The sequence below is a fragment of the Charadrius vociferus genome, unplaced genomic scaffold (assembly GCF_000708025.1).
Source record: "Charadrius vociferus isolate BGI_N301 unplaced genomic scaffold, ASM70802v2 scaffold472, whole genome shotgun sequence".
Lineage (NCBI taxonomy): Eukaryota > Metazoa > Chordata > Aves > Charadriiformes > Charadriidae > Charadrius > Charadrius vociferus.
The window spans coordinates 8,300,238-8,325,265 of NW_009647735.1; the positions used below are offsets into that span (position 1 = coordinate 8,300,238).

At 46.5% G+C, this 25,028-nt stretch overlaps 1 protein-coding gene across 1 annotated transcript in view; it reads right to left on the bottom strand.

Annotated features, from left to right (window-relative positions):
- Positions 1 to 737: 737 nt before the first annotated feature.
- Positions 738 to 25,028, bottom strand: part of DOCK11 (dedicator of cytokinesis 11) — a 71,056-nt gene continuing 46,765 nt past the window's right edge. The window contains 16 exon segments of the mRNA XM_009881801.1: positions 738 to 953; positions 3,522 to 3,660; positions 5,154 to 5,254; positions 5,923 to 6,113; positions 6,442 to 6,652; positions 7,638 to 7,784; positions 9,534 to 9,647; positions 10,561 to 10,683; positions 11,660 to 11,766; positions 13,240 to 13,297; positions 13,379 to 13,594; positions 15,305 to 15,418; positions 16,092 to 16,274; positions 21,347 to 21,484; positions 23,815 to 23,930; positions 24,592 to 24,734. Of these exon segments, the coding sequence (XP_009880103.1) occupies positions 831 to 953; positions 3,522 to 3,660; positions 5,154 to 5,254; positions 5,923 to 6,113; positions 6,442 to 6,652; positions 7,638 to 7,784; positions 9,534 to 9,647; positions 10,561 to 10,683; positions 11,660 to 11,766; positions 13,240 to 13,297; positions 13,379 to 13,594; positions 15,305 to 15,418; positions 16,092 to 16,274; positions 21,347 to 21,484; positions 23,815 to 23,930; positions 24,592 to 24,734 (2,224 nt within the window). The 3' untranslated portion in view covers positions 738 to 830.

Consider the following 25,028-nt stretch of genomic DNA (forward strand, 5'->3'; position numbering starts at 1 on the left):
CTTTATAATTCCCAACTCAATTTAAGGTGTCCTCAGAGCTTATATTTGCGTGAGACCATGAGTGGTAAACAGAAAAACTTGTACCAAATGACAAATCTCTCACACTGTCCTCAGTGAGTACAATCCATCCTCCTGCAGCCACCAAAGGCGAGCCAAAATTGACATCAGCTAGAGTAAGCTCAGCTCTCATGGAGGTTACTTCAGAATTATCTGCTCAGAAAATGTACAAAAATTATAATTTCTGATTTAGGTTTTAGTTATTCCAGACTAGGGCACGTTTAATCTCATCTTCTGAGTGGAACGGGGGCACCTGGTCCCTAAGTCACTTTTTAGAAGAGGAATGTCTCTCACCAGTGACTACAATCTCTCCTTCATGCTCCCTGTCCCACAAAGCTTTTAGCAGCAATTATGATAAAACACTAATTTCTATATACTCTATGCTCCTTCTATTTACAAAGTAGTTTTACATCTTATTATATTCCATTGTACAACTTTACACTGTACCGCTACCCAGTTCAATTCATCGTTCAGCAATTCAATCCACATTCAGATAACTGCCTTTCCATGTCCTGTTATACATTTGGCTTAAAAAAAAAAAAAAAAAAAAAGAGAAAAATAAGTAGAAAAGAAGCACAGTGGTGCGATGTCCAGGCACTTTCCATGTTGCTCAGCAAAATAAGCAAGCACCCTGTTTGAAAGCATGGCAACTTTTTTTTGGGGGGAAAAAAAGAAATAAAAATTGAATCTTTGCTCATCCTGGATTTCTTTAAACATCCTTTCTACAGTTTCAAGTATTCCTGAGAAAGCTCTGTAAAATGCGACTGATATGTTTATATTTCAGCAGTGGGTCTGAGTGAACAGTAACTTCCATCACCAGATGTTCCGCTGATGGCACAGAAGACATGGAGGGAGTCATGCATCCACGGCGAATGCATCGTATCTTCGGGGTAGATCTAGACAAAACAAAATAATCACCAAGTCAGTAAAAGTTTCAGTTCGGTATTGCAATCAAGCTGTTTAAAAAGGTATGCAAAAGAGATAGCCAACCTTGTCTTCAAAGCTGGTTCGCAAAGGCAGCAGAACAAAGAAATGAGAAAGAAGAGTAATTTAGCAATTTCTGTAGCATTCATGTCTACACTATTCTGCGTATTACTGCATCATTTTTAGTTACGATTATCGCATGGGAAAGAAACAATTGTATAGCAATTTTTTATTGTATCTTAGCAGCAATGGAATTGTAGGAGTTGTTTTGGTCAGCACAGGGAGTACCCGCAGCTAAACCCAGCAAACGCTCACTACACGCGTGCCATGCGGCATGCATTGGTGCTTTATCACCCGAAGGACGGTCTTCCAGCCCAGCATCTACCCGGACTGGTAGAGCTGCTCTGGACCTGACTCTGTATTTGTTTTTCACCCTATGGTTGCCCAGTCAACAACTCAGTTAACCTGAGTTTACGTTAGTGAAACTGAGGTCACTGGCCATCGGCAACAGTTTCTGGCCATCTCGTTTTTCTGCCACGCTCCGAGGCTCCCTGTACCCGTTTCAGCTGCAGTTTATCTTTTTTTTGTGTGTTTACATTTCCCTAACTTAAAAGATCTGTAGATAGGCTGAGCCGGTGAGTTACCCATCTGCCCCACCATCCCAAACTAAGTGATGTTTTGGGGCACCGACAGTATTTAGAAGAGTATGTTATTTGCAATGAGAGCCCTAAATTAATGTAATGTACTTTTTCTGTTTAACTGAGTAATTTTGCAGAAGAGGAAACCACGTTCCATTAAGGTTAATTTGTTAGATACTTGGGTAATTTGATGGCAATACAAAGTTCAAGCCAGCAGTTATCTACATAATGTTGTACAACCATAAAGAACAGTGCTCATAAACATGGTCTTTTAAGCTGCCTTTTGATCTGATACATGGAGAAAATGAAAAGCGTATCCTTCCCAGCGAGCCCTTCGCTTTGACATTTCAGTTGCTCTAATATTTTGCCCATTAACCAAAGACAACACGACAGTGCATTTGTAAACCTATCAAGATAACAGGGAGTGTGTTTTAACAATGCTGCTTTGTTCGACAATAATCGCAACTATTGTACTGCGATGGTGCAGAACTGAGCACTTTGTTTTTCATTTGACTATTGCAGAATTCAGAAACCACAAAAGTTCCAGCAGCTGCATGCAAATTAAGTGTCTTGGAAAGGTTTACTTGCAAACAGCTTACAACAACTCCCGTGAACGACCATCTCCGACCAAAATTCACTAGCGGAGTACACATGGTAAGTAATGTATAAGAACAAAGAGGAGTGTGCCAGGTGTGAAAAATTAGTAGTTTGCACACTTAGAAAATGGTGGTCATGAGCAGAATAGCCGGGAAACCTCACAAAAGCAAAGGAGGATGCGACAGTCACTTATTCTCAAAGGGATCCTCCCTTACACTCCTACAACAAAATTCAGCCCCATCATGAGACTGTTTCCCTGAAATGATATTGCACTCCTCCGTAACAAGACTCCGTTTGATTCCTTTAAGCATTATTTTACTGTAAAAACCCCCAACTTACAAAGAGCAGCCTGGTGTAGTTGTATTATTTTGCCACTTGCCTGTTTTTGCATTAGTTTGAACAACTGCTCAACTTATTTTGGGATTTACCTATATATATTTTTAGCAACCTCAAATGTTGCAGTTTTAATTAAGCCACACACGGACTGTATGTAACGTAACAGGGAGATTTTGAAAGCGTTCTTCTAAATTTCATGTACTGTGAATGGCAATGCAGTCTGTACTGTTCAGCTTATGTGCTTGATAATATAAATCCACAATGGGCTTTTTTTTTTTTAAGAGCGGAGGTCTGGAGATTCCTTCAGAAAGGCAGTTTTCAGCTGATTTCACAGCATGGTATTAGGAAGATGTGCAACTGTTCTTTGAGTCTTTCACCTCTCTGATGCTGCTATTCAAATGTATTTTCCTAGAAAGGTCCAGGAAAACATTAAAATATAGGTCAGATGAATTATTATTTTATATTTCATATTCTGTTTTGGCAGTGCCTGTGAATAGTGTGTTGGCACTAGGCCAAAGTTACAAGAAAACATCCTTTAATGAAAAAATTAAAAAAAAAACAACCAACCCAACACTTAAGCCTGCACGTAACTGAGGAAATGGAAATTTTGCCAGAGAATTTTGACCCGTGACTTATCATAGGATTCTTATGATGTAGAAAACATGAGGCAAAAGCCGGCACAGGCTTTCTGATGACCGCAGCAGCCAGGAAACTAATGGCATGTGTCAGCGAAGACTCCACCCTGAAGCACGCTGTATACCAACACCAGGCTGAGACCTTCCATCAACAGAAACCGGTTTTAGGAATCCACTGAATGTATTGTTTACTTTCCACATTCAGTTACTCGCCTTTTTATTTATATTTAGCTAAACAACAGGAAGAGTGATTGAGTTTTGAGTCAGTTTTCAGCGTTAGGTAGTTTCAAGCCCAGAGAACCACCTCGGTGGGCTCCTGCTGTGCAGTACGTGCCTGTTCGTGGATGATGTCAGAAAGCTCTTTCACCATATCCCGAAAGTTGGATTTTAGCCCCTCGTGGTACTCCACTTGATCCTCCTTAATGAGTCGCTCGTTGAGCTCCAGAGCAATTCCACAGGCCTGTATAAACTTCCTGGGGAGGAAAGGAATGAACTTTGGGCATTACAATAACCCAGTCTGCTACCAAAGCAAACAACCCAACAGATAGGCAAATCTCTTCTCCCTCCCGGTCCTTTTTTCCAATGTTTGGGCCAAGTGAGGTTCTAGGGGCATCCCTGGCATGGTGGATGAGGGAACGGGGAGGGACTGCAACACAGGCAGCAGGCTTTCTGCTTGAGGTCCTTCAAGCCTGGGTCTTCAGGAGATGGGACACACACCCCAGCACTGCAGCATGGTGGTCTCGCACCTTCACCCCAGCCCATAGGACCACGCAGAGCTTGCGGATCCCCAGCTAAGCCCAACCAGCTACACATGGGGGCACAGAACAGAGAGAGGCCACACTCAGGCACAGTGTGGGAACCCATCACTCAGGGCCGGGCAGATGTGGATGGAGGTGATGGCGCACGTGCGCTTGAGGTCAAGTTGCGAACGGCAGGCACACCCTCCAGAAAGAAATTCAGATCACCCGGAGCTGTAATATTGTTTTCTCATGTTACTCATTTTCTTCGCTTCATTTCATGCACTTATCCCTCCTTTTTTATAGACTATAAGAAGCACGACTGGAATTTTCCGCGATTTTTTGCATGAAATAGAGATTGCGTTTGTCCTTCTGGCTGCACCACAAAGCTGGAAAGTAAAACCACCTTCCCTCTGTTCTGCATCCACGCGTGGCAGGTTTGCAGAGATCGCTCCCTCATTTGTTCCGTGGTTTGCTAGGTCAGTTAATACACTGAAGGAAAACAGGACTGGCCCAAGTGCTGCCTTCTCCGTACAGTAACCCATGGGCAAAACAGGAGTCACCAGCACCCAGAAATGAATGCAGGAACTGGTGGGCAACTGGTTGCTCCCAAGAGGTCCAGAAAATAGCATGGCAAAGGCACATCATCCTGAGGCGAAGCAGGAGCTGCCTCATTATATCCTGAGGGACACTTTCAAGTGGGAGGTAAAACCTACCCTAAGGGACAGGAGTTAGAAAAACGCCTGTGTGAGTCATATCGTTTCAACAATTAGCAACAGAAACAAGAGTGATGGTGCCCCATAAACTGGAAAGGCATTTGCTTGAAAATATTGCAAGTTCATCATTACATAGTAAAAAAATCCCTTGGGAAAGATTGGGAAACAACGCACAATATGAAAGATCCCTGAACACAAGGCTGTCAGACCCCTGCTTTTCAAACGTACTTTCTTCACACTAAAACCTCAAATACCCACAGAAGCCGCTGAAGCAGGCATTCAGGCACATCTCCCCGTGGAGATCACAGCCCTGAGTTTAGGAACTCTTGACATACACCGTTACACTGGCTTTGTTCATACGTCTGAGCACCCACGACCCCGTCAGACCTGGATCTTTGTAAGGCGCATCTGAGCATTCGGCATCTGCCGATCTTAGAGACAAAAAAATAAGAGAAGGAAGTACCGTGTTCCAGCCAGCTGGCTAGTTTTTATTTATTACATCAGAAATCCTACCTGAACATTTCTTTTAACTCGTTCACCTTCTTAGCAGGATATTTGCTGGACTGGCTGTCGCTTAGGAAAGCTCTGGCGTAGGCCAAGGGGCCAGCATTAACCTAGAACCAAAGAAGTAAGGAATCATTTATGGTAGAACTTCTGTTGAGTGGCTAAAGGCTTAAGGCTTTGAAGGGAATAACAACTTTTTTTTTTTTTTTTTACAAAATCCATTAGCATATTATTTGAATGCCACCGACTCTGCATTACAAATGTCACCGGAAGCACCTGAAGTTTCCAAACTTGAGTATTAGTTTTTCCATCTAGTTCTTTTAAGACCAAAAGATAAACGGAGATAAAGAAAAAGAGAGATGCAGACTGTTTCCTCATACTTTCCTCGTTTCTGTTTGGAAAGGCAGTACATTCTGAGTCTTAAGGTCATTTATCCAGGTTAAGAAGTCAGGCTCACAAAAAGGCTATTTGTGCCTGATATTTACTGTATAATCTTCAAGAATTAAGTAAATTTCACCATTCACCCATGGTCAGCCTGTGTGCAATTACACATGGACTTGACACTGCAAACATCACCGGACAAAACACTAATGAGCGTGAGGCACCTGTTACCGTACCCCGGTACGGGGCAGGGCAAGCCATGCTGGCAGGGCCACGGCTGCAGCGCTGCAAACGAGGCAGTTAATGATTTCTGGAAAGTAAAGGTGTTGCCTCATGGAAATATGACTCACTCCGAGACTTGTCTACAACGTAATTTTGAAGGGACATCAAGCCTTACCTGCACAGAGACGCAGCCTTGCAATTTGAGCTGCAACTGGATCATGTCAACGTCACCGGCGGAGCAGAGTTTCTGCAGCTCGGCCGTCTTGTCTTTTATTTCATCGGTAGCAACGTCAATTGGCTTTAAATTGACCTGATGCTCATAATTGACTGGGATTCTCTTCTTTACGTACGGAAAGGAGTTCAAAGCTAGGAGAAAGAGCCAAGGGAGTTTCTAGAGTGAAAAGCCATGCAGCAAAGAGGAGTACTCTTCACGGAACGCATGCAGGCAGATCCTCGCCCTCGGGGCTGTACCCGGTGTGTGTGAAATCCCAAACAAGGCTATAATTTACCAGCGTGATTTGTTAATCTGTAAAAATCTGCACATAGAAATACAAGGCAAACCCCCCCTGCCAAACAGACTATTCTATCACAATTCTGATTAAGTAGCTGAGAGAATTTCTGACTCTTTTGGGATATTTTTATGAGCTAATATAGTTGCCAATACACAGTCTCATGTTCAGGTGCTTGTACTTACTAGTTAGAATGGTCCTTTTTTTACACTGTTCTTCCACATTGCCGTGCTTTTTTCCAGACAAAGTGTAAGGCGTTTCAAATACAAATCTGTTGATGTTATGGTTTCTTTCAAATTCAGTCTTTCTTTCAGACATTTCTTTGTCTTCAAAATAGGGCTTCACGTAAGTCACTTGAATATGGGCATACTTAGGATCAAGGTCTTTAATGTTGACCTGCAAAATAAGAACATTAGTCACTAGAAGGACAAAGGTTAACACCTTAGAATTGGTTATCTACTGGGATCTGATTTAAACCAATTCCCTGCTGACCCAGCTCCGTGGCATGCAGGTGAATGACACACAATGAACGACACACTTTGACCTCCACTGTGATGTCTAAACTGTCCCTGAGCAGCCAACACAGGACAATGAGGTGCAACACAAGAAACATCTCACCTGGGGCCAAACAAGCTCCACTTGGAACAGGTATCTACATCACCCAACCCATCAATGCAGCTACTTAGTCCTTCTAATATGACCATATTGTCCCCAGGCCACGCGCTCGCGTTCATGCAGTACTGCTCTGCCGCATGCAAACCTGCGGGCTCGCACAACGCAAGCTTTGGGATGGCCAGCGTTGCCTTCAGCAACCCAGACATACCCGTGGTTGCCACCTAAGGGTGCGAACAGCCCTTGCAGGGCGCATAAATGGGTATTCCCTAGGAAAAGGAAGGAGCTATGGCTGCAAGGCCGCACAAGATTTCCTTTTAGACTTGCAGTGCCAAAGCAACAAGAAGTAACTCCGCTGCCGATCAATCGTCTGCTGCTCCGTGCCGGCTCCTAACGCCTCCCAACAACGGGGCTCGGCGAGATGTGGATTGCAATTGCCCACTCGTAATTCCCAACTCATTGATTTCCACCTGGGAGCCAGACCAGCGCCAAAACTCGTGAAGAGGGCAGAGGACAGGGCTCGCTCCGCCATTCCTACTGCCCAGAGGTAAGGATGCTCTGTCACCTCCCGTCTCCAGCTCCACAGGGCAAAGCTCATCCTTCCGCGCTCCCTCGGCACAGTGCTCAGAGCAGCGCCATCTCAGGCCCTGAACAGTATTAGACTGCAATCGGTATTTTTGTCACACTCATCCATGCACTCTCTAGTATGTGGCCCCAGTGTTTGCCGCTAATAGCATTTCCTTAGCTTCTTTGTGCAGTTTCACCCTACCTTGTTAGAATCCTGGATAATTTTTACAGCCTCTGACCCAAATTTTTCTCCATAAAGTTTAAGCAGCCTGAAGGAGATCTCCGAGAGGCCTGTCAGCTTGGGTTCCTTATAGATGTATTCCTTCCCATCTTCTTCTTCGAAGAACGTCTAGCATTAATCACAAACAAGCAGTGAGGAATAGCTGGGTTTCTTCGCTTGGAAAACTTTATTTTAGCTTCGCTACTTTGAAAGCAACTTTCTACTAACATCTCAGGAAGTCAAGAAGGTTGAGAAGGCTATGGCTTGCATAAAGCCCGAACTTGGCCTGTTTAATAGGTTCGCTTCAAAAATTGTGTAAAAAATCGTAACATTCCTCAACCAACACAAACACGTCATTACTGAGCACAAAGCATTGAGCATGACCGGTGAGACATCTAAACAATGTGGAAGAGGGGTCTGGCCAGCGGGTGACTTTTAGGAAGGTTGGCAAGGAGGAGGAAAATCACAAAAACGAGGCACAGAGAAGGAGCAGAAAGACACATATATGGAAGAAGCCCTGACAGCAGAGCCCCAAGAAAAGCGTATAGAGAAGGATTTTATGTAGGCTGAGAGGGACTTCAAGCAATAAAGAAACAAATGTGTTTCCTCTGCTTTGATTCCTCTTGTGCTCAGGGAAGTGGAACTTGGTGTATTTGCTGTAAATAGAGACAAAATCGTATTAAAGGTCGTGCCTGCATCACCAGTCCTCCCTGTAATGGAAACAGCATGAAAGCTTCATGCTTTGGCGAGCTCTTCCAGCCAGAAGTTGTGACAGAGCGTTAAAACTATCTCTGCGTCGCTGGCATATAAAGCCGGCAAAGCTTTAAAGTGCATAACTGGATCAAGTGCAGGTTGTCAGGATGATACGTTACATAGCTTAATTTAGGAGCCCATCCAGTTATTTCTGCAGCTTCTAGAAAACCAAACAGCAGTTGTTTCCTTTTATCTATTGCTAACCTTTTTACATATCCAAAGTTGAAGATGAGGACAAAAATAAAACGTATGTTTGCCGCTGCAAAAGTCAATGCTTAGATATGTTCTCTGTGTGTAATGACTGTGGTCTTCAAAGGTACAAACCCAGGACGGTTTCAGGGCTATTCATCATCTCCTCTGAAAGAAGGAACCAGGAAAGGCAGGGCTCATATCATTTACATAGCATTTCCTAAAGAGTGGTCCTGCATCTCCCCCACGGTTATGGGTCCACAGGCAGAAGCAGATAGTTCAGAGACACAAGGGAGATGGGTGCTAACACGCTTTATTAGAAAAAATAAATAAATTAAAATGCAACTGCTTTCAGGCTCAGACATCATCAGATATGACAAGATCATGCTCCTTCTTGGGATTCTGAGCTCCAGATCTTGTCCATTTTACAAAAAATACCATCTATATCTACAAGTATGTAACCAACACTGATACATATTTTGCCTCTGGCTTCTCTGATAACCTTTTACTCTACTAAAATCTAGAAGGGAGCAGCAATTGTTTGTGGAAGAAAACGTCTGTTACTAATACTGTTTATATGCTATGGTTATATACTGTGACTGGGTATATACTACACACACTAAATTGTGTTTGCGCAAATTAGAATAACTGTAATTACAAAGCCCCCTGATGTTTTTTGAACCCACTAAGCCATTCTCTACCCACTGAGTTGTTTTATGAAAATCCCACGGGCAGAATCATAAACTTCATAATCGATCCAGCGCTTCCGGAGAGAGACACAAACCCTCACCTCTCGGGTGCAATACCCAAAGGCTCACGGAGAGGTGCCGGGGCTGCACCAGAGGAGCCAGCAGGCTTTTCAGCTTCAGCTCTGACAGAGCAGCAGCTTTTGGGGCCGAGGTGAGGGGTAACGGGTGAGCCGGTGTATGTACTTACTTGTCCATAAAAGGCCACTCTGAAAAAGGTTCCAAGAAGCCTCTTCCTCGTGTGCATGACCTCCAATATCTTAGCATACGCTCCGTGAAGCGTTCTGTACAGCTGAGTAAGTTTCTGCAAATCAAACCCTGACATCATTAAAGCAGGATTTTGCAAGCAGGAAATTCTAGCTAACGCTGGAAGCTACTGAGATATCTGAACACGGTCCTTTGGAGAATTCAAACTCGAATTTCTAAAGAGGTTGAACCCATGCTGTTTTCTTTGAAAAACCTCAGTCTTAAGCACGTGCTTCGCTTCAGGTCTGAAAGGTACCGCAGGCTGCGATAACGTCACTATCCTTCGAGAGAAGGCTGAGCCTTCTGTCTCAGTACATTCCCTGACCGAGCCTCTTAGGGTAGAGCAGCTTGAAGTATTTTACCCAGAAATTCTTTTTTGATTAAGAACAGCTTTGCGATGAAAATAATAGATCAAGGCTTCCCCTAGCTTCAGTTAGGGAGTTGGATGCTGTCCTGATGTGGAGGGGGGTCATGGGCGAGGGAGGGAAGGAGGAGCGCAACCTGAAGCACAGGTCACGGTGGAGGTGGGGAAGGAGCGAGGCGAAGGTTGGTAACAGCCTCCCGCCTTCCCCTCCACTTCCCACTGAATTACCTGCAGACCTAGTCCTTTCTTTGAACAGTTCTCACTGTTTTTAACCCTCAAAATTCACAAGTCTCAAAAAAACCTTGGCTTTGATGACCATATGGGATAAAAGCTCTATTCTAGAGGAAGGAAGCTTTATTTTAGAGGAAGGAAGGTGGGTATTATTCACTGAATACGAGTCTTCTGTGTCTTTACCTTTAATAATTACCCCCCAGACCGTTGATTTCACTAATTTGTTTAATGACCAGCAATGAAGCACAGTGTGTTCTTTACTGACACCAATTCATTAACTCATAATCTCAAAAATAAAAAAAAAAAAGTCTCCTGTTTTTTTCTTAGCGATCTAGGAAATTACCTGGTAGATGCAAACTAGTTCAAAAAAGCCCACCTCAAATTCACGCCGCTTTTCGTAAATAGGAATGATCAGTTTGGAAACTTCAGAAATTGTTTCATAACGCTCTGCTTTCCACAGGCCATCTACGCATTGCTCCAGCAGCTCCACCAGGACTTCCTATGAGAGCAACCAAATAGGCACTGTTAATAACAGTCCAAGTGAGAAGAGAAAACCATTTTAACTTCAGGTGCTTTAACAGGTCCCAGTATAAGTAGCCATAGTGACATAAGTTTAAACCCTGTGTGTTCCTGGCCTGTCCAAAGGTATTCTAAATTTTTTTTGGGCGGGGGAAATAAAAGAGAACAAGTTATTTTTTAAAAGTTCATTCATTCTTAATAAATCATTAGCACAATAGCCTTGGTTATTTAGCTACCTCCCCAGGAGAATGCCAAAACTCTTGGAGGGTATGGAGATGACAGCACTGGAGGTCAGAGATACGTGTCTAAGAAACGTGTGCAAGGAACACGTGCACCGTAGCAGCGGGATGTGATGCTGAGGATCCTCAAGCCTAGTCTGGATGAACGGGCAATTGGGCAGCAGGGCCACCTTGTCAGCCACATGGCCCACCCAACGCAGCCGTACAGGGCCGGTGCAGAAGTAATTGTGAGACTTCATGACTCACGGGAGGATCTCCCCACTTCCCCAGCGCCCTGCTATGGCTTCTGGATTGTTCTGCTTACCGTGGTGTCCTGCAGCACAGCCCTAACTCAAGGGGAACGTAAGCTGACCTCGCTTGGCAGAGCTTGACTTGCATTCTGTCCCTCCTGGGAAATATCATGCTGCGCTGCGCTGCCCTGTGCTGGCAGAATTAGCATTTGCATAATGGGGCAGGCAAAGATTGTGGTGTAGCTTTTTCAGTCTCAGTGCTAGAAAAGCCTTTCAAAGGAACCAAGAATTTACGCCGGTTTTACTCATCTGAATTGTACACAGAAAATCCTTCAATGCCGATTTCCCTTGGGACGCTGCCGTGGAACAGTCTTCCTTACAGATGCCAGTTCACAACTCTAATTTGTTAGAGCTCACGTGAACAAAGTCTAAAACTAAATCCTAATCAGCGATCAAATATCCTGCAGTCTGTACTAGAGGACCTCACCTCACTGTAATGTACATCCATCATCCCACCATCTTCTTTCATTGCACCTTCTTCATCTATGTTGGGAGTGATTTTCCTGAAGGCAGTGCACCCACTGGGGAAGAGTTCTGTAGCAGACAAAAGCAAATGGATTAGTGGAATAACACATCTCAAACGCGTCACGCTTCGATGGCCAGGGAAGCAGTCTAGCTGACAGCAAATTCCTACAAGTAGCAGGGGACCTGTCTCCTATTTTTGCTACTGATTTGCTATGTGAGACTGAAGACATCAGAACCTCCCTGGCCATTTGCCATGGGAGTCATTCCTAGTACTACCATCTAACTAACGACTAACTAACACCAAGCACAACAGATTTCCCAGTGTGCTGCCTCTGAAGTCACCTTTGACCAACCCAATGGGCTGCAGCCAACTGTAAGTCAGGAGAGAAGGACAAGGGTGTATTTTTGCACAGAAGATGCAAGGTGAAAGCTATTGCTGGATGCTGGAGAACTAGGTAGTAGGCGAACAGGACTGTACACTCTTAGCAGAAAGCACAGTTCTTTATGTACCCCAAAACTTTGAGTAGTTCAGCCTTTACTGAACCTTTTCCAGCCTACGTACATGTAAAGAGTGCCAGTGACAGACATGACTCAATGTATTCACTTGATATTCCTTTGGATTCGTTCCTCTTCTTTTTTAGAAGTTCTCTTTTACCCCTGGTTGCGGCGAGAAGCCTCCAGGTTACAAAAAAAAGAATTGCCAGCTTTCAATCCTCTCCCCTCTGCAGCCACGTGAAATGTGTATACAAATCAGAAAAACAAGTCCTGTTTTTTCCCACTCAGCCAACACAAAGTACAGAATTTGGAGGGACTCCAACCTCCCTAAGCGAGGCACTTAGGACCTTTCCAGCCAAGGCAGTGCATGTAATCAGCTTTTACGTGGCCTTAACTTTCTGAAATGTTAAGTGTCCATTTCAACAATTAGCCTCTTACATGGAAATAAGAAACGGGGTCAATATATCAAGTGTGGAACGGATATTTAAAAGAAAACCTGCAAGGTGGTGTTATTTGAGAACGCACAAGTCTGTCCTTCCTTCCTTTTTTGCATTAAACCACAACACTCTGATGTGTTGCTTCTGATTTTTCTTTACATATTTGTATAGTTAGGCTGTAAGCACATTTTTTTTGACAAAATTTTGACTGCTTTATTTTATAATTTTCTGTACTGCCTATAGCGATACTTCTGATGAACATACTGACAGCTAGTTTTTAACGTGGGCTTCCCCTGAGAGCACATTTCCTAATGTAAAATACAACCGAACGTTTAAACTGAGACATGATGTGTCAGTTCTTATTTTACTCAGCAAAGTGCGAACATGACTGGCGAAGCAGACCTGGCCATGCCTGTGTTTGACCTTTTGGATTCCCTTCTTAAAAAAATACTCATCTTCTTCTAGCTTTATCCACTGTGGTTTTTTTTTTTTTATTTTTAGTTTGTTTCTAAAATAATCATCTACCAATTCTCTTTAAAAATATTCTGATCCCCTCCAAAACCCATCACTGCATCGTCTTCCTTGTGCCTTCCAAACAGCGCACACTTACTTTTCCTGTGCAGAAACTCTGCGACGAGGGCTGCTACATGAACGTAACACATGGCTGCCTGCAAAGTACGAAGGGAAAATTAAAAAGTCATCTGTCCAGCTCTCTTGTTGCGTGCTATGTTTTTCATAACATGAATTACCTCGGAAAAGTCTCCGTTTTTGACATGTATCTTTGCCATGCTGTCCAGCCACGTTTTCCGGAGCTCTGGGGTACTCGCATAAGATTTGGCTAAACTGTATTGGAGATCTATCAACATTTCTGGATCCTTCTCATGTTCTTTCATCTGAGCGGTAGCCATAAGCACTGTACGGATTCTCTTTGTCAAATCTTTGACTTCAGAAGGAAAAGCAGTTGCCTGATAGAGAACAAATCTAATTAGAAGCAAACACATGGTGAGCCAGGCTTTGCCAAAGAAAGACTGTTGCTGCCAACCCTCCACTTACTGCCAATGTGAAAACGCCGAGAACCCGGGAGATAAGGCTAAGGGTAGCTTTTACTGATTGAACTCACACTGCATACAGTGTACAGTATTTCCGATGCCATTAGCGGCGTTTCAATCCGGGCATGCACAGGGCCAACCTCTCCCGGCCACGCGCAGGGTGCCAGGTTGGCTGTTCCCGTGCTACAGCGAGGTCGGTCCTTGGACATGCCGAGGAGCTGGTATGAGAGCGAGAGAGAAGTGCTCCGTGCATGCGAATGTCCCACAGGATGGGACCATAAACCACGCCTGACGTATTTTTCATGTCATTCAACATCCGGCTTGTTGGTCTCTGATGTGGTCACTCTTTCATTCCTAAAGAACCGAAGGCATTTGTAGAGCTTCCCACCACAGGAATGTAATAAATAGAGGAAAAAAACCCACAGGCTCCAGTCTGATCCCCTGCTCAGAGGAGGGCATCATCAAGTTAGAGGAAGGCTTGTTCGGCCAAATTTTATAATCCCCAAGGACAGAAATCCCACCTCCTTTCTGGGCCTTGCCCCAGGGCTGCATCATGGGAAATAAATTCTTTCTTTAAGTAGAATTGCAATTTCTCTTGCAGCAACTTGTGCCCGTTGCCTCCTGTCCTGCCACTGCACACCTCTGAGAAGAGCCTGACCTCCTCATCTCTACAATCTCCCTTTTGGCAGTGGGCAGCAGCCCTTAGCTCCCCCTCCAGCTTTCCCTCCTCCACGATGAGCCTGGCTCATGTCCCCTCTCCTCGGGCTCCGGCTCCCCAGCCGGCACTGTGGCTGTGCACGGCATCCTCTCCAGCGTGTCGAAATCTCTCTTGCACTTATATGAATACATAAACTGGATATAATGATGGTCTCCTGGTGTAAAATACAATCCACAAGGCATGGCTCAGCGAAACCCTTACAAAGTGTATGGAAAGGAATGGAGGTTTTTTAGGTATATCTCAACCACAACTTTGTTGTAGCACAATTCAACAACTAACTGAGGTCCTCATTCCACCTTTAGGTCACAGGATAATGACAGGACTGTAAAAGCACTTCCCGTTTTCCTCTACCCAACCTTGGCAGCTACACTGTGTGCAACGGAGCAAGCTGCGGTCATGATATATTGTTCAATGGGCTGGGTAGAAGCTGTTAATTCCAGCGCAAACACAGACAATTATTTTCCAAAGAAATACAACCATTAATCTCCATGAAAGAGTGCTTCCCTAACACTACTGACACTCAATTAATTAAAACTAATTCCTGCTAATTATCACCTTCAGGCAACAGAAGCACCAGACCCTCCCTTGTCATTCCTCTCAAGGCCTGAAGTTCTTGGAAAGCTCTTTGGACACCCTTGCAGGCAGAACGCTTCGCCAAGTGTAACCTGAACTGCAGAGCTCCCTCCTCTTGGCCTGAGGCCTCATGGATGGAGCCTGACCTGCCTGTGCCGCTGGCCCTGTGGCTGGTGGCATAATACTTGTTTACTGAGCCAACACAGCCCAGTACGAGCTTGCCAATCGTAGCTCCAACCATTACCCTTACCCTTAAACATGGTTTCTTTGAGCGCGTCCCCAGTCTGGCGTTAATGGCTGATAGCACATGATGGGATTTAACGTCTCCGACTCACCTTCATAGGCCTGTCGCTGTTGGCGAAGTTGTTAATGATGAGCAAGGAGTCCTGAAACCTTGTTCCACCGCTGAGCGCCACGTCTGCTATTAATTGGCTCACTGCAATTATTATCTGTTGGGACAGAGCAGGGGCTTTATTTAAACGAGCCCTGATAGAGGAGCTTTACTGCCACAGTTACATAAGATGTTCATAGGACAACATCGGCTCTTTCCCACAACATAAGCAATGGTTGTTGTTGTGGCTTTGCTGTCACATCTCCCAAGGACCAATGCTCTCCCGAGGATCAAACTGCTCTGCTGAACAGCACGTTCACACAACGTGAATATGACAATCATAATACAAATCCCCTTTTGTGCATTAGTTACCTTCTTCTGTGATTCATTACAACCCAGGCGGTATTCATCTGTGCCCTTAGGTATATACATTTGCTTCAAAAAAACCCACAATGCTCCTGAAAAATCCCTCCTCCTGCCTCAAAGGCAGCTCTTCTTGCCGTCCCTTCCACCCCAGCCCGGCCAGCCTCCGGGGCAGAGATGTGCCTTGTGTCTGTGATTCCAAAAACTCAACAGCTTGGAGTACTCGATGGCAGTGTATTTTACCCAAAGGGCTCCGAGTCAATCACTGGAAACAGGCATTAGGCAAAGCCTGGAAATCAAGAGGATTTTAGTCCATATAACAACAGCAAGACCCTCTGCAGATATGAGGGGACACAATTATATTGGAATATCTGTTCATTAAGCCTACGGCGTCGTGCTCTCTCTCTAACTCTCCCCCAGTCACTGACCTGAAGATGCGTTCTCAGAAATGTTCTCCTTTTGGTGAACTCAAAGTTATTTCTCATCAGGAGATAGAGAAGAGCGGAGGCTTCGTTCCTCGTGGAGGACACCTTGGAAGTGCAGCACTTCAGGATCTCATAGCAGAGGGCAGCGCACATGTTCACCCTTCCCTTGAAAAACGCTGAGGGAAACTTCACAAGAGGCATGCGAATATGAGAAAATACACCATTAAATTACACCCCCAGAGCTCAGATGGGCAGAGCTGTGGGGCAACACAGTGGGCTCCAGCCCGGACAGCCTCAATAAAACTTCTGTCAGAGTTTTTGAGCCTAAAAGTATTTGTGGGACTGAATCCGAGGCCTATTTTAAGCCGTGTTTCCTAGAGCTATGTGAACTTTGCTGTCACACTTTTGGGGGATGTGCTCGTGTATGTCCATCTGTCCCCTCCCCTAACAACTTCTGGGTTCATTGGCAAATTCTCACCAAATCGGACAGACAGAAGATTTATGTTCTTACAAAAGCCATAAACACCAGCAGCGGGGCAGAGAGGTCCCATGGACATTCCCACCAAAGGCTGCCGATCTGGGACATCAGAAAACCCGCCGGAGCCCACCCAAGAAGACTGACTCCACTGGGAAACATGACCTGAGATGCTCTCACAGCTACTTCTACATGTTCCTCCCCTCCAAAAACCCTAAAATCACAACTGCCTTCATTCAGGAATGCAAACAAGAGACTTGCTTGTCCCAGAGAGCCTAAAATACAGAGTGACCTGCCCTGGCCCCCCAGATGGAGTCCCCGGGAACAGCAGGATGGAGCCAAACCGCAGCGTGAGCTACCTCGGTTGGCAACGGGGCTCAGAGATTTGCAGCAGGGTGAAGAAAAGTAGAAGGGGAACACCAGCACCCCGGACTGCTGTAGCACGTCTACCACCTTATCAAACATCAATTTCTGAGCCCGCCTGCAGGAACAAGCTCAGCCATGCCCGCCAAGCAGAGGGCTGAGCCGTGCCCTGCCCCACGCATGGCTCTCCAGGGCAGGGACCGCCAGCGTGTGGCCGTCTGGCCATGGGCACCGGCGGTGGCTGGCGGGGAGGGAGGCACCACACATGGCTTCCTTCCACCCCGGCCGCAGCGGGCTGGGCACAGGGAAGCAGAAGGAGGAAGGGTTTGGTGCTGGCACGCAGCCGCCTCCCGCAGCCACCGCAGGGACCTGGCTGGAGAGGGGTGACGCCAACACCTCCCGGAGGGAGCAGAGGCTGTTGGAGCATCGCGCGGCGGCACTCTGCTCCCTCTGCCACAGCTGGGGACCGGCCCCAGGGAATTTCCTGGCACAAAGAGGCAACAGAGGCGACCACACTTTTTGGTCTGTTCAGAGGAAAGATGTGCTCATTCAATGTGTTAATTCAAAACCCAACGGTTCTCATGGGGCATGGCCCTTGAGCCGCTTCTAGCTACACTGCTACCTTCTCCCCATGGGAGATGACAGTAAATACCATCAGAGTATTCACTCACACCCTCCGAGTCAGAGCCTGGAGCTGTTGCTGTGGTCCTTGTATTAAGTATATATGATTCAGAAAAGCTTGTAGGTACTGCTGTGGCCACCGCCACGGCGTGCTGGTGAAAGGGTCTCAAAACAGGCCTCTGTGGCTAGCAAGACTACACCGTTGGGATTACACCGAGCCACGCAGGTTACACGGCAGCGTGAAGACACTGACCAAATACGTGGTGTTCACTGTCTCTGGCCAACAATATTTTCAGAAAAAAGAATGGGAGAAAGAAGAGGCAAATAAACATCATAGTAACTCAGGCCCAAGAAGGTCATGTGTGCACTTGGGAAAGGAGCTATTAAGTAATTGCTGCCTGTTGTAACCCAATCCTGCTCCCGTAGCCAGATGGGGTCACGTTCGGAACTGGGATTAGCCCAGGGTTGGCCACAGTGATGTGCGACGGGGCATGCACAGGCACGGGCACCCAAGGAGATACGGCTGGCCCTCGCTCTCAGCAGGCACCACCGCCTGCCCGCAGAGGCTTTTCAGACATTTCCAACCCAATGCCAGGGAGAAACACTTTGCCTGGGAATCTGCTGCAGAGGAAGCCCAAAATCCCTCCTTGTGTGCTCCCCTCCACACTGCGCCAGCTCTGGAGGAAAACCTGTGGCCAGTTCATGGGGAACCTGCGTCCCCATGGCAGCTGCCTTCTGGAGACCAACTCCAGGTAGATGCAAGCGCTGCTGGTGCCAGGTTTGGGGCAGCAGACTCACAGGCGTATGCCTGCTGGAGATCCTGCCCGGTGCTGGCAGGAGAACACGAGCTGGGAAGAGTATGGGTGGCGATGCCTCTGCGTGCGCCGGGGGAGCACATTGCTGAGTCAGCTCGAACACAAAAGGGCAGGAGACAACGCAGCGAGCAGCTCCCAGAGAGGCCCGGGCACAAACGGGAGGTGAGGGCAGAGCCCCAGCAGCAGGCAGGACACGCCAAGTGCCCTTCGCCACTGCACAGGAGGCTGTAACGACGCTGCACCCTGCGAGCACTGATGGGGAGGGAAAGCGCAGCTTGACGTGGTCAGGGGGAACTGCTAACAGACAGGGAAAAGCTTCCCAAAGGAGCAAGGCTCTGCTGCCCTGGTCCTTCCAGAGGTCCCTTCCAACCCTGACCATTCTGTGATTCACAGCCTGGGATTTGGGATGCCTCTAAAATGCCCTGCTAGTGTCAACGCCCCGAGGGAGAGGGCAGCTACGTGGGGTTTCCATCACTCCCACATCCACGTGTCTGAGCTGCTCTTTTATGCAGGGCAGACTATCTCAGCCCCCTCCTCTGTGCGTGGTTTCCTTCCTACCCTTTAATTTCAATACCATTCCCAAGCAGGTATATACGTATCCATCCGTAAGTGACGCTCTGAAAAGAATGATTTAGTCATTAAGCAAAGCTGGAGTATAAATTAAGAGCAATCCAGCTTTTGTTGCTTCTTCCCAGCCAGTAAAACAGCTTTCTGCCCAAATTCCGGGCACACATGCATGCAAGCAGCATTCATTCTAAAACCAAAACCAAACGTGCAATTATAGAGCTTGTTTGCTCTTTGCTTTCTTGCGACATTTCTTGGTTTTTAAGTCTTTTGCCTATCAAGTAACCAGATTTAATGCAGAAAGAAAGCTATTTCTAAGACAGATTTAGGGATGCAAAAAAAGTCTCAGGAGTTTTTTCCCCTCCAGCAACCATTTAGTGTGACCCTAGATAAGAGGGGATTCTTTTCATTTAATTACTAGCTACAGAAGGCCATAAAAATAACAAATTATCCATTCTAACTGCGTCAAAGGTATAACTCACTTCTGTTTTCCTTGAAGTTAACACTAATTTATAGATAACGGTGATACGCAGCCCAAGACAAAGCAGTTCAGCTTTCCTACTTCAAAATAAACTTGCAGGAAAACATGCCATTCTTGCACTCGTCATGAAATTCAATGACAAACGTGCAGAAAACATGCACTTATGAAATTCAACGACCCTGGCCCGCTATTTTGTTGTTACTTGGGGCCTCCAAAAAGCCCTTCAGAAGACTTAAAAGGAAGTTTGGGACTCAAGTGGTTATGGAGTTGGTAAAGAAAACACTTCCTTATAGATACCATCTGCTGGGCTCATATCTTGTTTTTACAGAAGCAACACTGTGTCCTGCCATAGAGGAAATGCGAGAAATTAACTGAAACCAATCTTTCATATCTTTGAAGACCCATGATGCCAAATCTGGCGTGGAATCGGGCTGGCATAAATCCAAGAAAATGACCCCGCTGCCTGTCCTTTCCAGCAGCCAAAAAAAATAAAACAAAAACCCCGCAGCCTGCTTCACTGTCATCGGTGTTTTGGAAAGGGAGAGCGGAAGAAGCCCTGAAGGGCTCCAGGTTTGGAAAGCTGCAGGTGAGATCCAACCGAGCGGGCGTGCGGGTTTGCCTCCGCATTTGAACAACCACAGCAAAAAATTGCCAGGGAGGCAAGGATGGTCTCTTTAGGCACAAACCAAATATTTCTGGCTAACCAAAACTTTCGACTAGTAAGGGGAAGAGTGTGGTGCACGCAGATTTGCGGCAGGCTGGATCTCCAGGCTCAGCAGATCACACTCAAGCAGAAAACTCAAAAGGAAGGCAGAGAAATAAACATGTATTGGACCCCGTAGAAAAACGGAGTGATTCCTGCCAGTTGCCAATCTAGCAGGCTTTAAGAAGCCCCATGGAAAGACATCTCGCAGGAGACCCCGCTGGCTGCAGCCAGAGAGGTAGCTAGCAAGACTTCTGCATTTTCTGCTTCTCAGGGGTTTGCTTAGGACAAACCAAAATTCAGCCCAAGACATACTCATACTGGCTCTTAGCTTCGCTACGGGGAAAAAAAAATGTACACAGCACAGACTTTTTCCACCTTTGAAAAATACTTGAGCGGTCTCTTTCTTTAATCAAAAAACTTTGCTCGGCAACTGCTGCAAGACCTCCTTTGGAAGTAAAGCTTTGCTGCGTATCATTCGTGTCCTGCGCTCTGCCTGGCTGCAATCCCACGCCACGTGGATTCACCTCATTAATGAAGGGTGGCATTCAAGCAATTTGACGGGCTTGCATTCATTTTGAATTTATATCATCGTGGTTTGGTTCTGTTTTACCTCAAAGCAGGGCATTGATAACTGCACAGGCTTGGAAGGAATCGAGCCTGGTCTCGAAAACGTACTTAGAAGGAGCAGGTTTTGACAAGCATGGAGCGAAATGTCAGCAACAGCATCAGTCACTGCTCGTCTGTGGTTAGCTGCGGCTTTGATGCTGCTGGAGCTCAGGGGATTAAACAGCCTCGCTGCGTAGCAGGGCTCAGAAAAATGTAGAGAGGTTCAGCGAGTACAATGATTTCATCTGTCAAATGCAGTGGGAGAGGAGCAGCTTGTCAGTACAAGTACTACTCAAGCAATAGCATCCGTCAGCAATATCGACGGTTTGGGGCAAAGAGTCAAGAAGCACCAGCTTTTGGTTGAGCAGAAACTAATGATAAACAGCAGTTTTGTGACCGAGGCAAGTGAAGGAATTCCTCGCAATTTCTCCTTTTGTTTCCTGGTATCCAACAAATACGAATTAATTTTTGAAACAGGTAACTTGACCTGGGCTGTTTTTCAAATCAGTTCAGAAATTGTGCTCCAAACAGCACAAAAGAGCAGTTTAAGAGGAGTTTAAGCACACTGATCTCTTCCGTCATACCTGTATAAATTCTCCTGCACCTCTGGCATCATGGATTACGTACCTTGCTAATGAAACCTCTCAGAGAGGCGAAGACATGCTTAAGAGCTGCTTCCGACTGCCCGTTTTTGAGAAAAGCAAGATGAATATCAAAAACCTTCTTCATGAGCGGATTGTGGCCATCGTTGCTTAAAAGCTGGGTCTGGAAAGCAACGAGAGAATTCATTTTGCAGAAATGTTGTGCCCGAAGCTGGAAATGACATGGGCAACTCTGCATAATTAATCACTTACATTCTTAAACCAGATAAGGTTTAAGATAAAAATAGGTTTAAGGATTAAGATAAAAATATAATCAATAAATGTGACAACCAGTACAAACTTACAGTAGTTGGTCAGAAGCTATTTTTACAGCAGAGAATAAACAAAAAAAAATTTTATCACTTTTGCATCACTAATTCCAAAACCTAATTCAATAATCTTTACAATTTTCATTGGTTGCTTAGAGTTACTTTAAATAAAACAGGCTGTTACCAACATAACTATCACACTGTTTTTTCCATTTATTTTCATTTGTCTGAAGTGTTTTATTTGCAGCCCAAAAGAGAGAGAGAGAGAGAAAAAGACTATCACATCTTTTCACTGGACAGATTCACAGCTGTAGTAAGTCACTACACTTCCCTTGTCTTCTGCAAAGTTTTGGCATTTTGCACCTCCTGGGAACCTATCTCCCTTTCCCCACTTCCCTGCAGAGAGATGGTAAAATGGAATTACTTGAGGAGGATTGATACAGTTTGGTGCCAGTTATCTTGCCTATGCCTGTGTTGTCCTTGCAGCTGCTGCGCATCATCATCCACCCAGCATGGACATCATGGCCACCCAGCATGGACATGGTTGCCCCATATCCAGGTTGGAGTGGGGCCAGAGGAGGCCCCGGAGATGCTGGGAGGGCTGGAGCCCCTCTGCTGGGAGGACAGGCTGGGAGAGGTGGGGGGGGTCAGCCTGGAGAAGAGGAGGCGAAAAAGGGGAGACCTCAGCGCCCCTTCCAGTGCCTAAAGGGGCTCCAGGAGAGCGGGGGAGGGACTCTGCATCAGGGAGGGGAGCGATGGGATGAGGGGGAACGGTTTGACACTGAAAGAGGGGAGATTGAGATGAGATATTAGGATGAAACTCTTCCCTGTGCGGGTGGTGAGCCCCTGGGGCAGGTTGCCCCGCGAAGCTGTGGCTGCCCCATCCGTGGCGGGGTTCAAGGCCGGGTTGGACGGGGCTTGGAGCAACCTGGGCTGGGGGGAGGTGTCCCTGCCCACGGCAGGGGGTGGCACTGGGTGGTCTTCAAGGACCCTTCCAACCTAAACCATTCTGTGATTCAATATTGATAGGAGATCAATAGTCCCTATCTCGTTGGACTACACATCTTGTAGCAGGGTAAGATTGGGATCCATACTTTTTAACTGAACTCATTTAACTGTCAGTAAGAACAACATCAGCACTTTTACTGCAGTACAGTTACACACACTTCTGTGTGGTAACGCTGCATGACCATAAAAGCAAAGCAGAAGCCCATTAAAGCGGAAGGGAATCCAGTCTATCCTGTGGTTTGAAAATCACATTGTTTTGTGGTTCAGCCATATTAAAAAAAAGGCAACTGAGAAAGTCAAGCAAGTTTTAACTCTTGCATCTAAATCCTTCTGCTGCTGCCAAACTATTAAGGAGTAATTCAACGTATGCACCAGGATGGCTTTTTTGCTCTGTAACAAAACAGAGCAAAGGATATGAAGCAGAGGATATAATGAACTTTCTCTTCATGTTGTTCAATGCATCTAAAAAGGAAATCTTCATTATGCTTACTCTGAAATCCAGAGTTGTGGTTGTGACATTATGCAAGGCACATTGCCATGAGCAGGATTCCTCCAACCACACTTCGAGGAAGAGCTTTTCTGGAACAGTATTTCGGTATTTTGCTGCCAGCATGGCGTTCTCTTCACCACAGAGGTTTTGATTCTTGTAGATGGCAATGACTGCTGCGGGTGTGAATTGCTATACAGAGGAGAAGACTTCTACCAGCGCTACTGGTCCTCTCTGAACTGGTAATCACAGCTGGAATGCCTCGGCCCCAGAGACATTTATGTACAGCGGTTCAAAGAAACCTGGGCCTCGCTTCTAGGCAATTTATGGTAGAAAACAGAGCCTGTTCTAAGAATGCTAGACCTTCATTTCCCTTTCCTCTAGTCCCTCCTTTCTATATGATGTACGTTTCCTCTTATTCTATTTTTGCAATGCCTACACTCATGGTACAACGTCCACGTAATTTTCTCTGGTCTTGCAGTTTTGAAGAAATTGCAAGATTGCGTAACTGTACAATTACTCCGAGACCTCGTGAAATGCTTGGCGTTGTGGAAAATAAACACGCTGCAAATGATTTGCTTTTGTAAAGCCTTCCACGATCTGCCACTCCAGGAGAGAGGGTCACCAAAATCAACCCCTGTGCAGAAACCCAGCACACTTTTCTATAATACTGTTGATTTCAGTGCTGACCTTGAAACTCTGAGTGAAAAAGGAGATGGTGTCCAGGACTGTCAGGCACACTTCGGTGGCAATATTGCCCTCCAGCAACGCCTGGTGCACGATATCTGCTTCTGATGTGCCTGCGTCTGCGGACAGAAAGCAAATCAGGAGGAAACAGTGTTCAACACTCCAGCTCCCACAAGATTGCAATGCTGATACAGATAAGGTTTGCCCTTACTCTTCACTGGGTCTGGAAGACGCGGTTAAGAACAGTGAGATGCTGAATTAGCCACCTCCATTCAGAGAAGCTGCCTCAGCCCCATGCCAACCGAGAAAACCAATGTCGGTATTTCCCCTTAATTTCACTGTCTTTAAAGCCAGACAGAGAACGAGATGTCCGAGCTGCATCCACAGAGGGGAAGCGGCACGGTGCTTCAATGGGGCAAAACTCACCCACGTGGATTTAGAGCAGATCCCCGTAGGATCTGCGTAGGGCTGAACTGCCGCCCCAGGGGGGTTCCCCTGCCCGCCCCGCTCCATCGCCCGCACACGCGCTCAGCCAAGGAGCTGAGCCAAGACAGGCGAGAGGAAAAAGCCAACCAAGTCCTAAGTCCCAAGGGTGATTTTTAAGGGGCTGGCTTAAATGCCACCCCCACCGATCTAGGAATGTTGCAGGGAGAAGCGGTTACCGCTGCAATTCTGCAGAGTTCGAGTACCCTGAAGCAACAAGCAACCCGTGGACAATGGCTACATGCCGTTTTCAACAGGCTAATACTGCGCGGGGCCATCTCGCTTGGCCATACATACTGTGGTTGAGGGTGAAGGAGGTCTCCAAGCTGCCCAGATGCTGGAGCCGCACCTGCATCCCTCCAGCCCTGCTGCGGAGCGCTGGCATCGTCTGGGATTTCCTATCGGTTCCCGTGTGCTTGGACAACCAGGCGTCGTGCACCCTGCAAGGGGAAGCAAAGACCGCGGGTTTGGACAAGGAGCGGCCACGCCACTCGAGGATTACACGAGGCACCAGGACGGACACCTGGCCTCCCTCCAACACACTGATCTGGCTTATCCCAGACAATCCCAGCGGGACTGACCAGGCTACCCTGCTCTCATCCACGCCAGATGGCCCTAGAGCTAATGGAACAGCAGCGCTGCTGCTCAGGGAGCAGAGATGCCACTCGTGTCTCACCTGCGGCCGTCTGTGGGGGACACCGCCGACCTGGGCGGGCAGCCGGGACTGCCTGGGC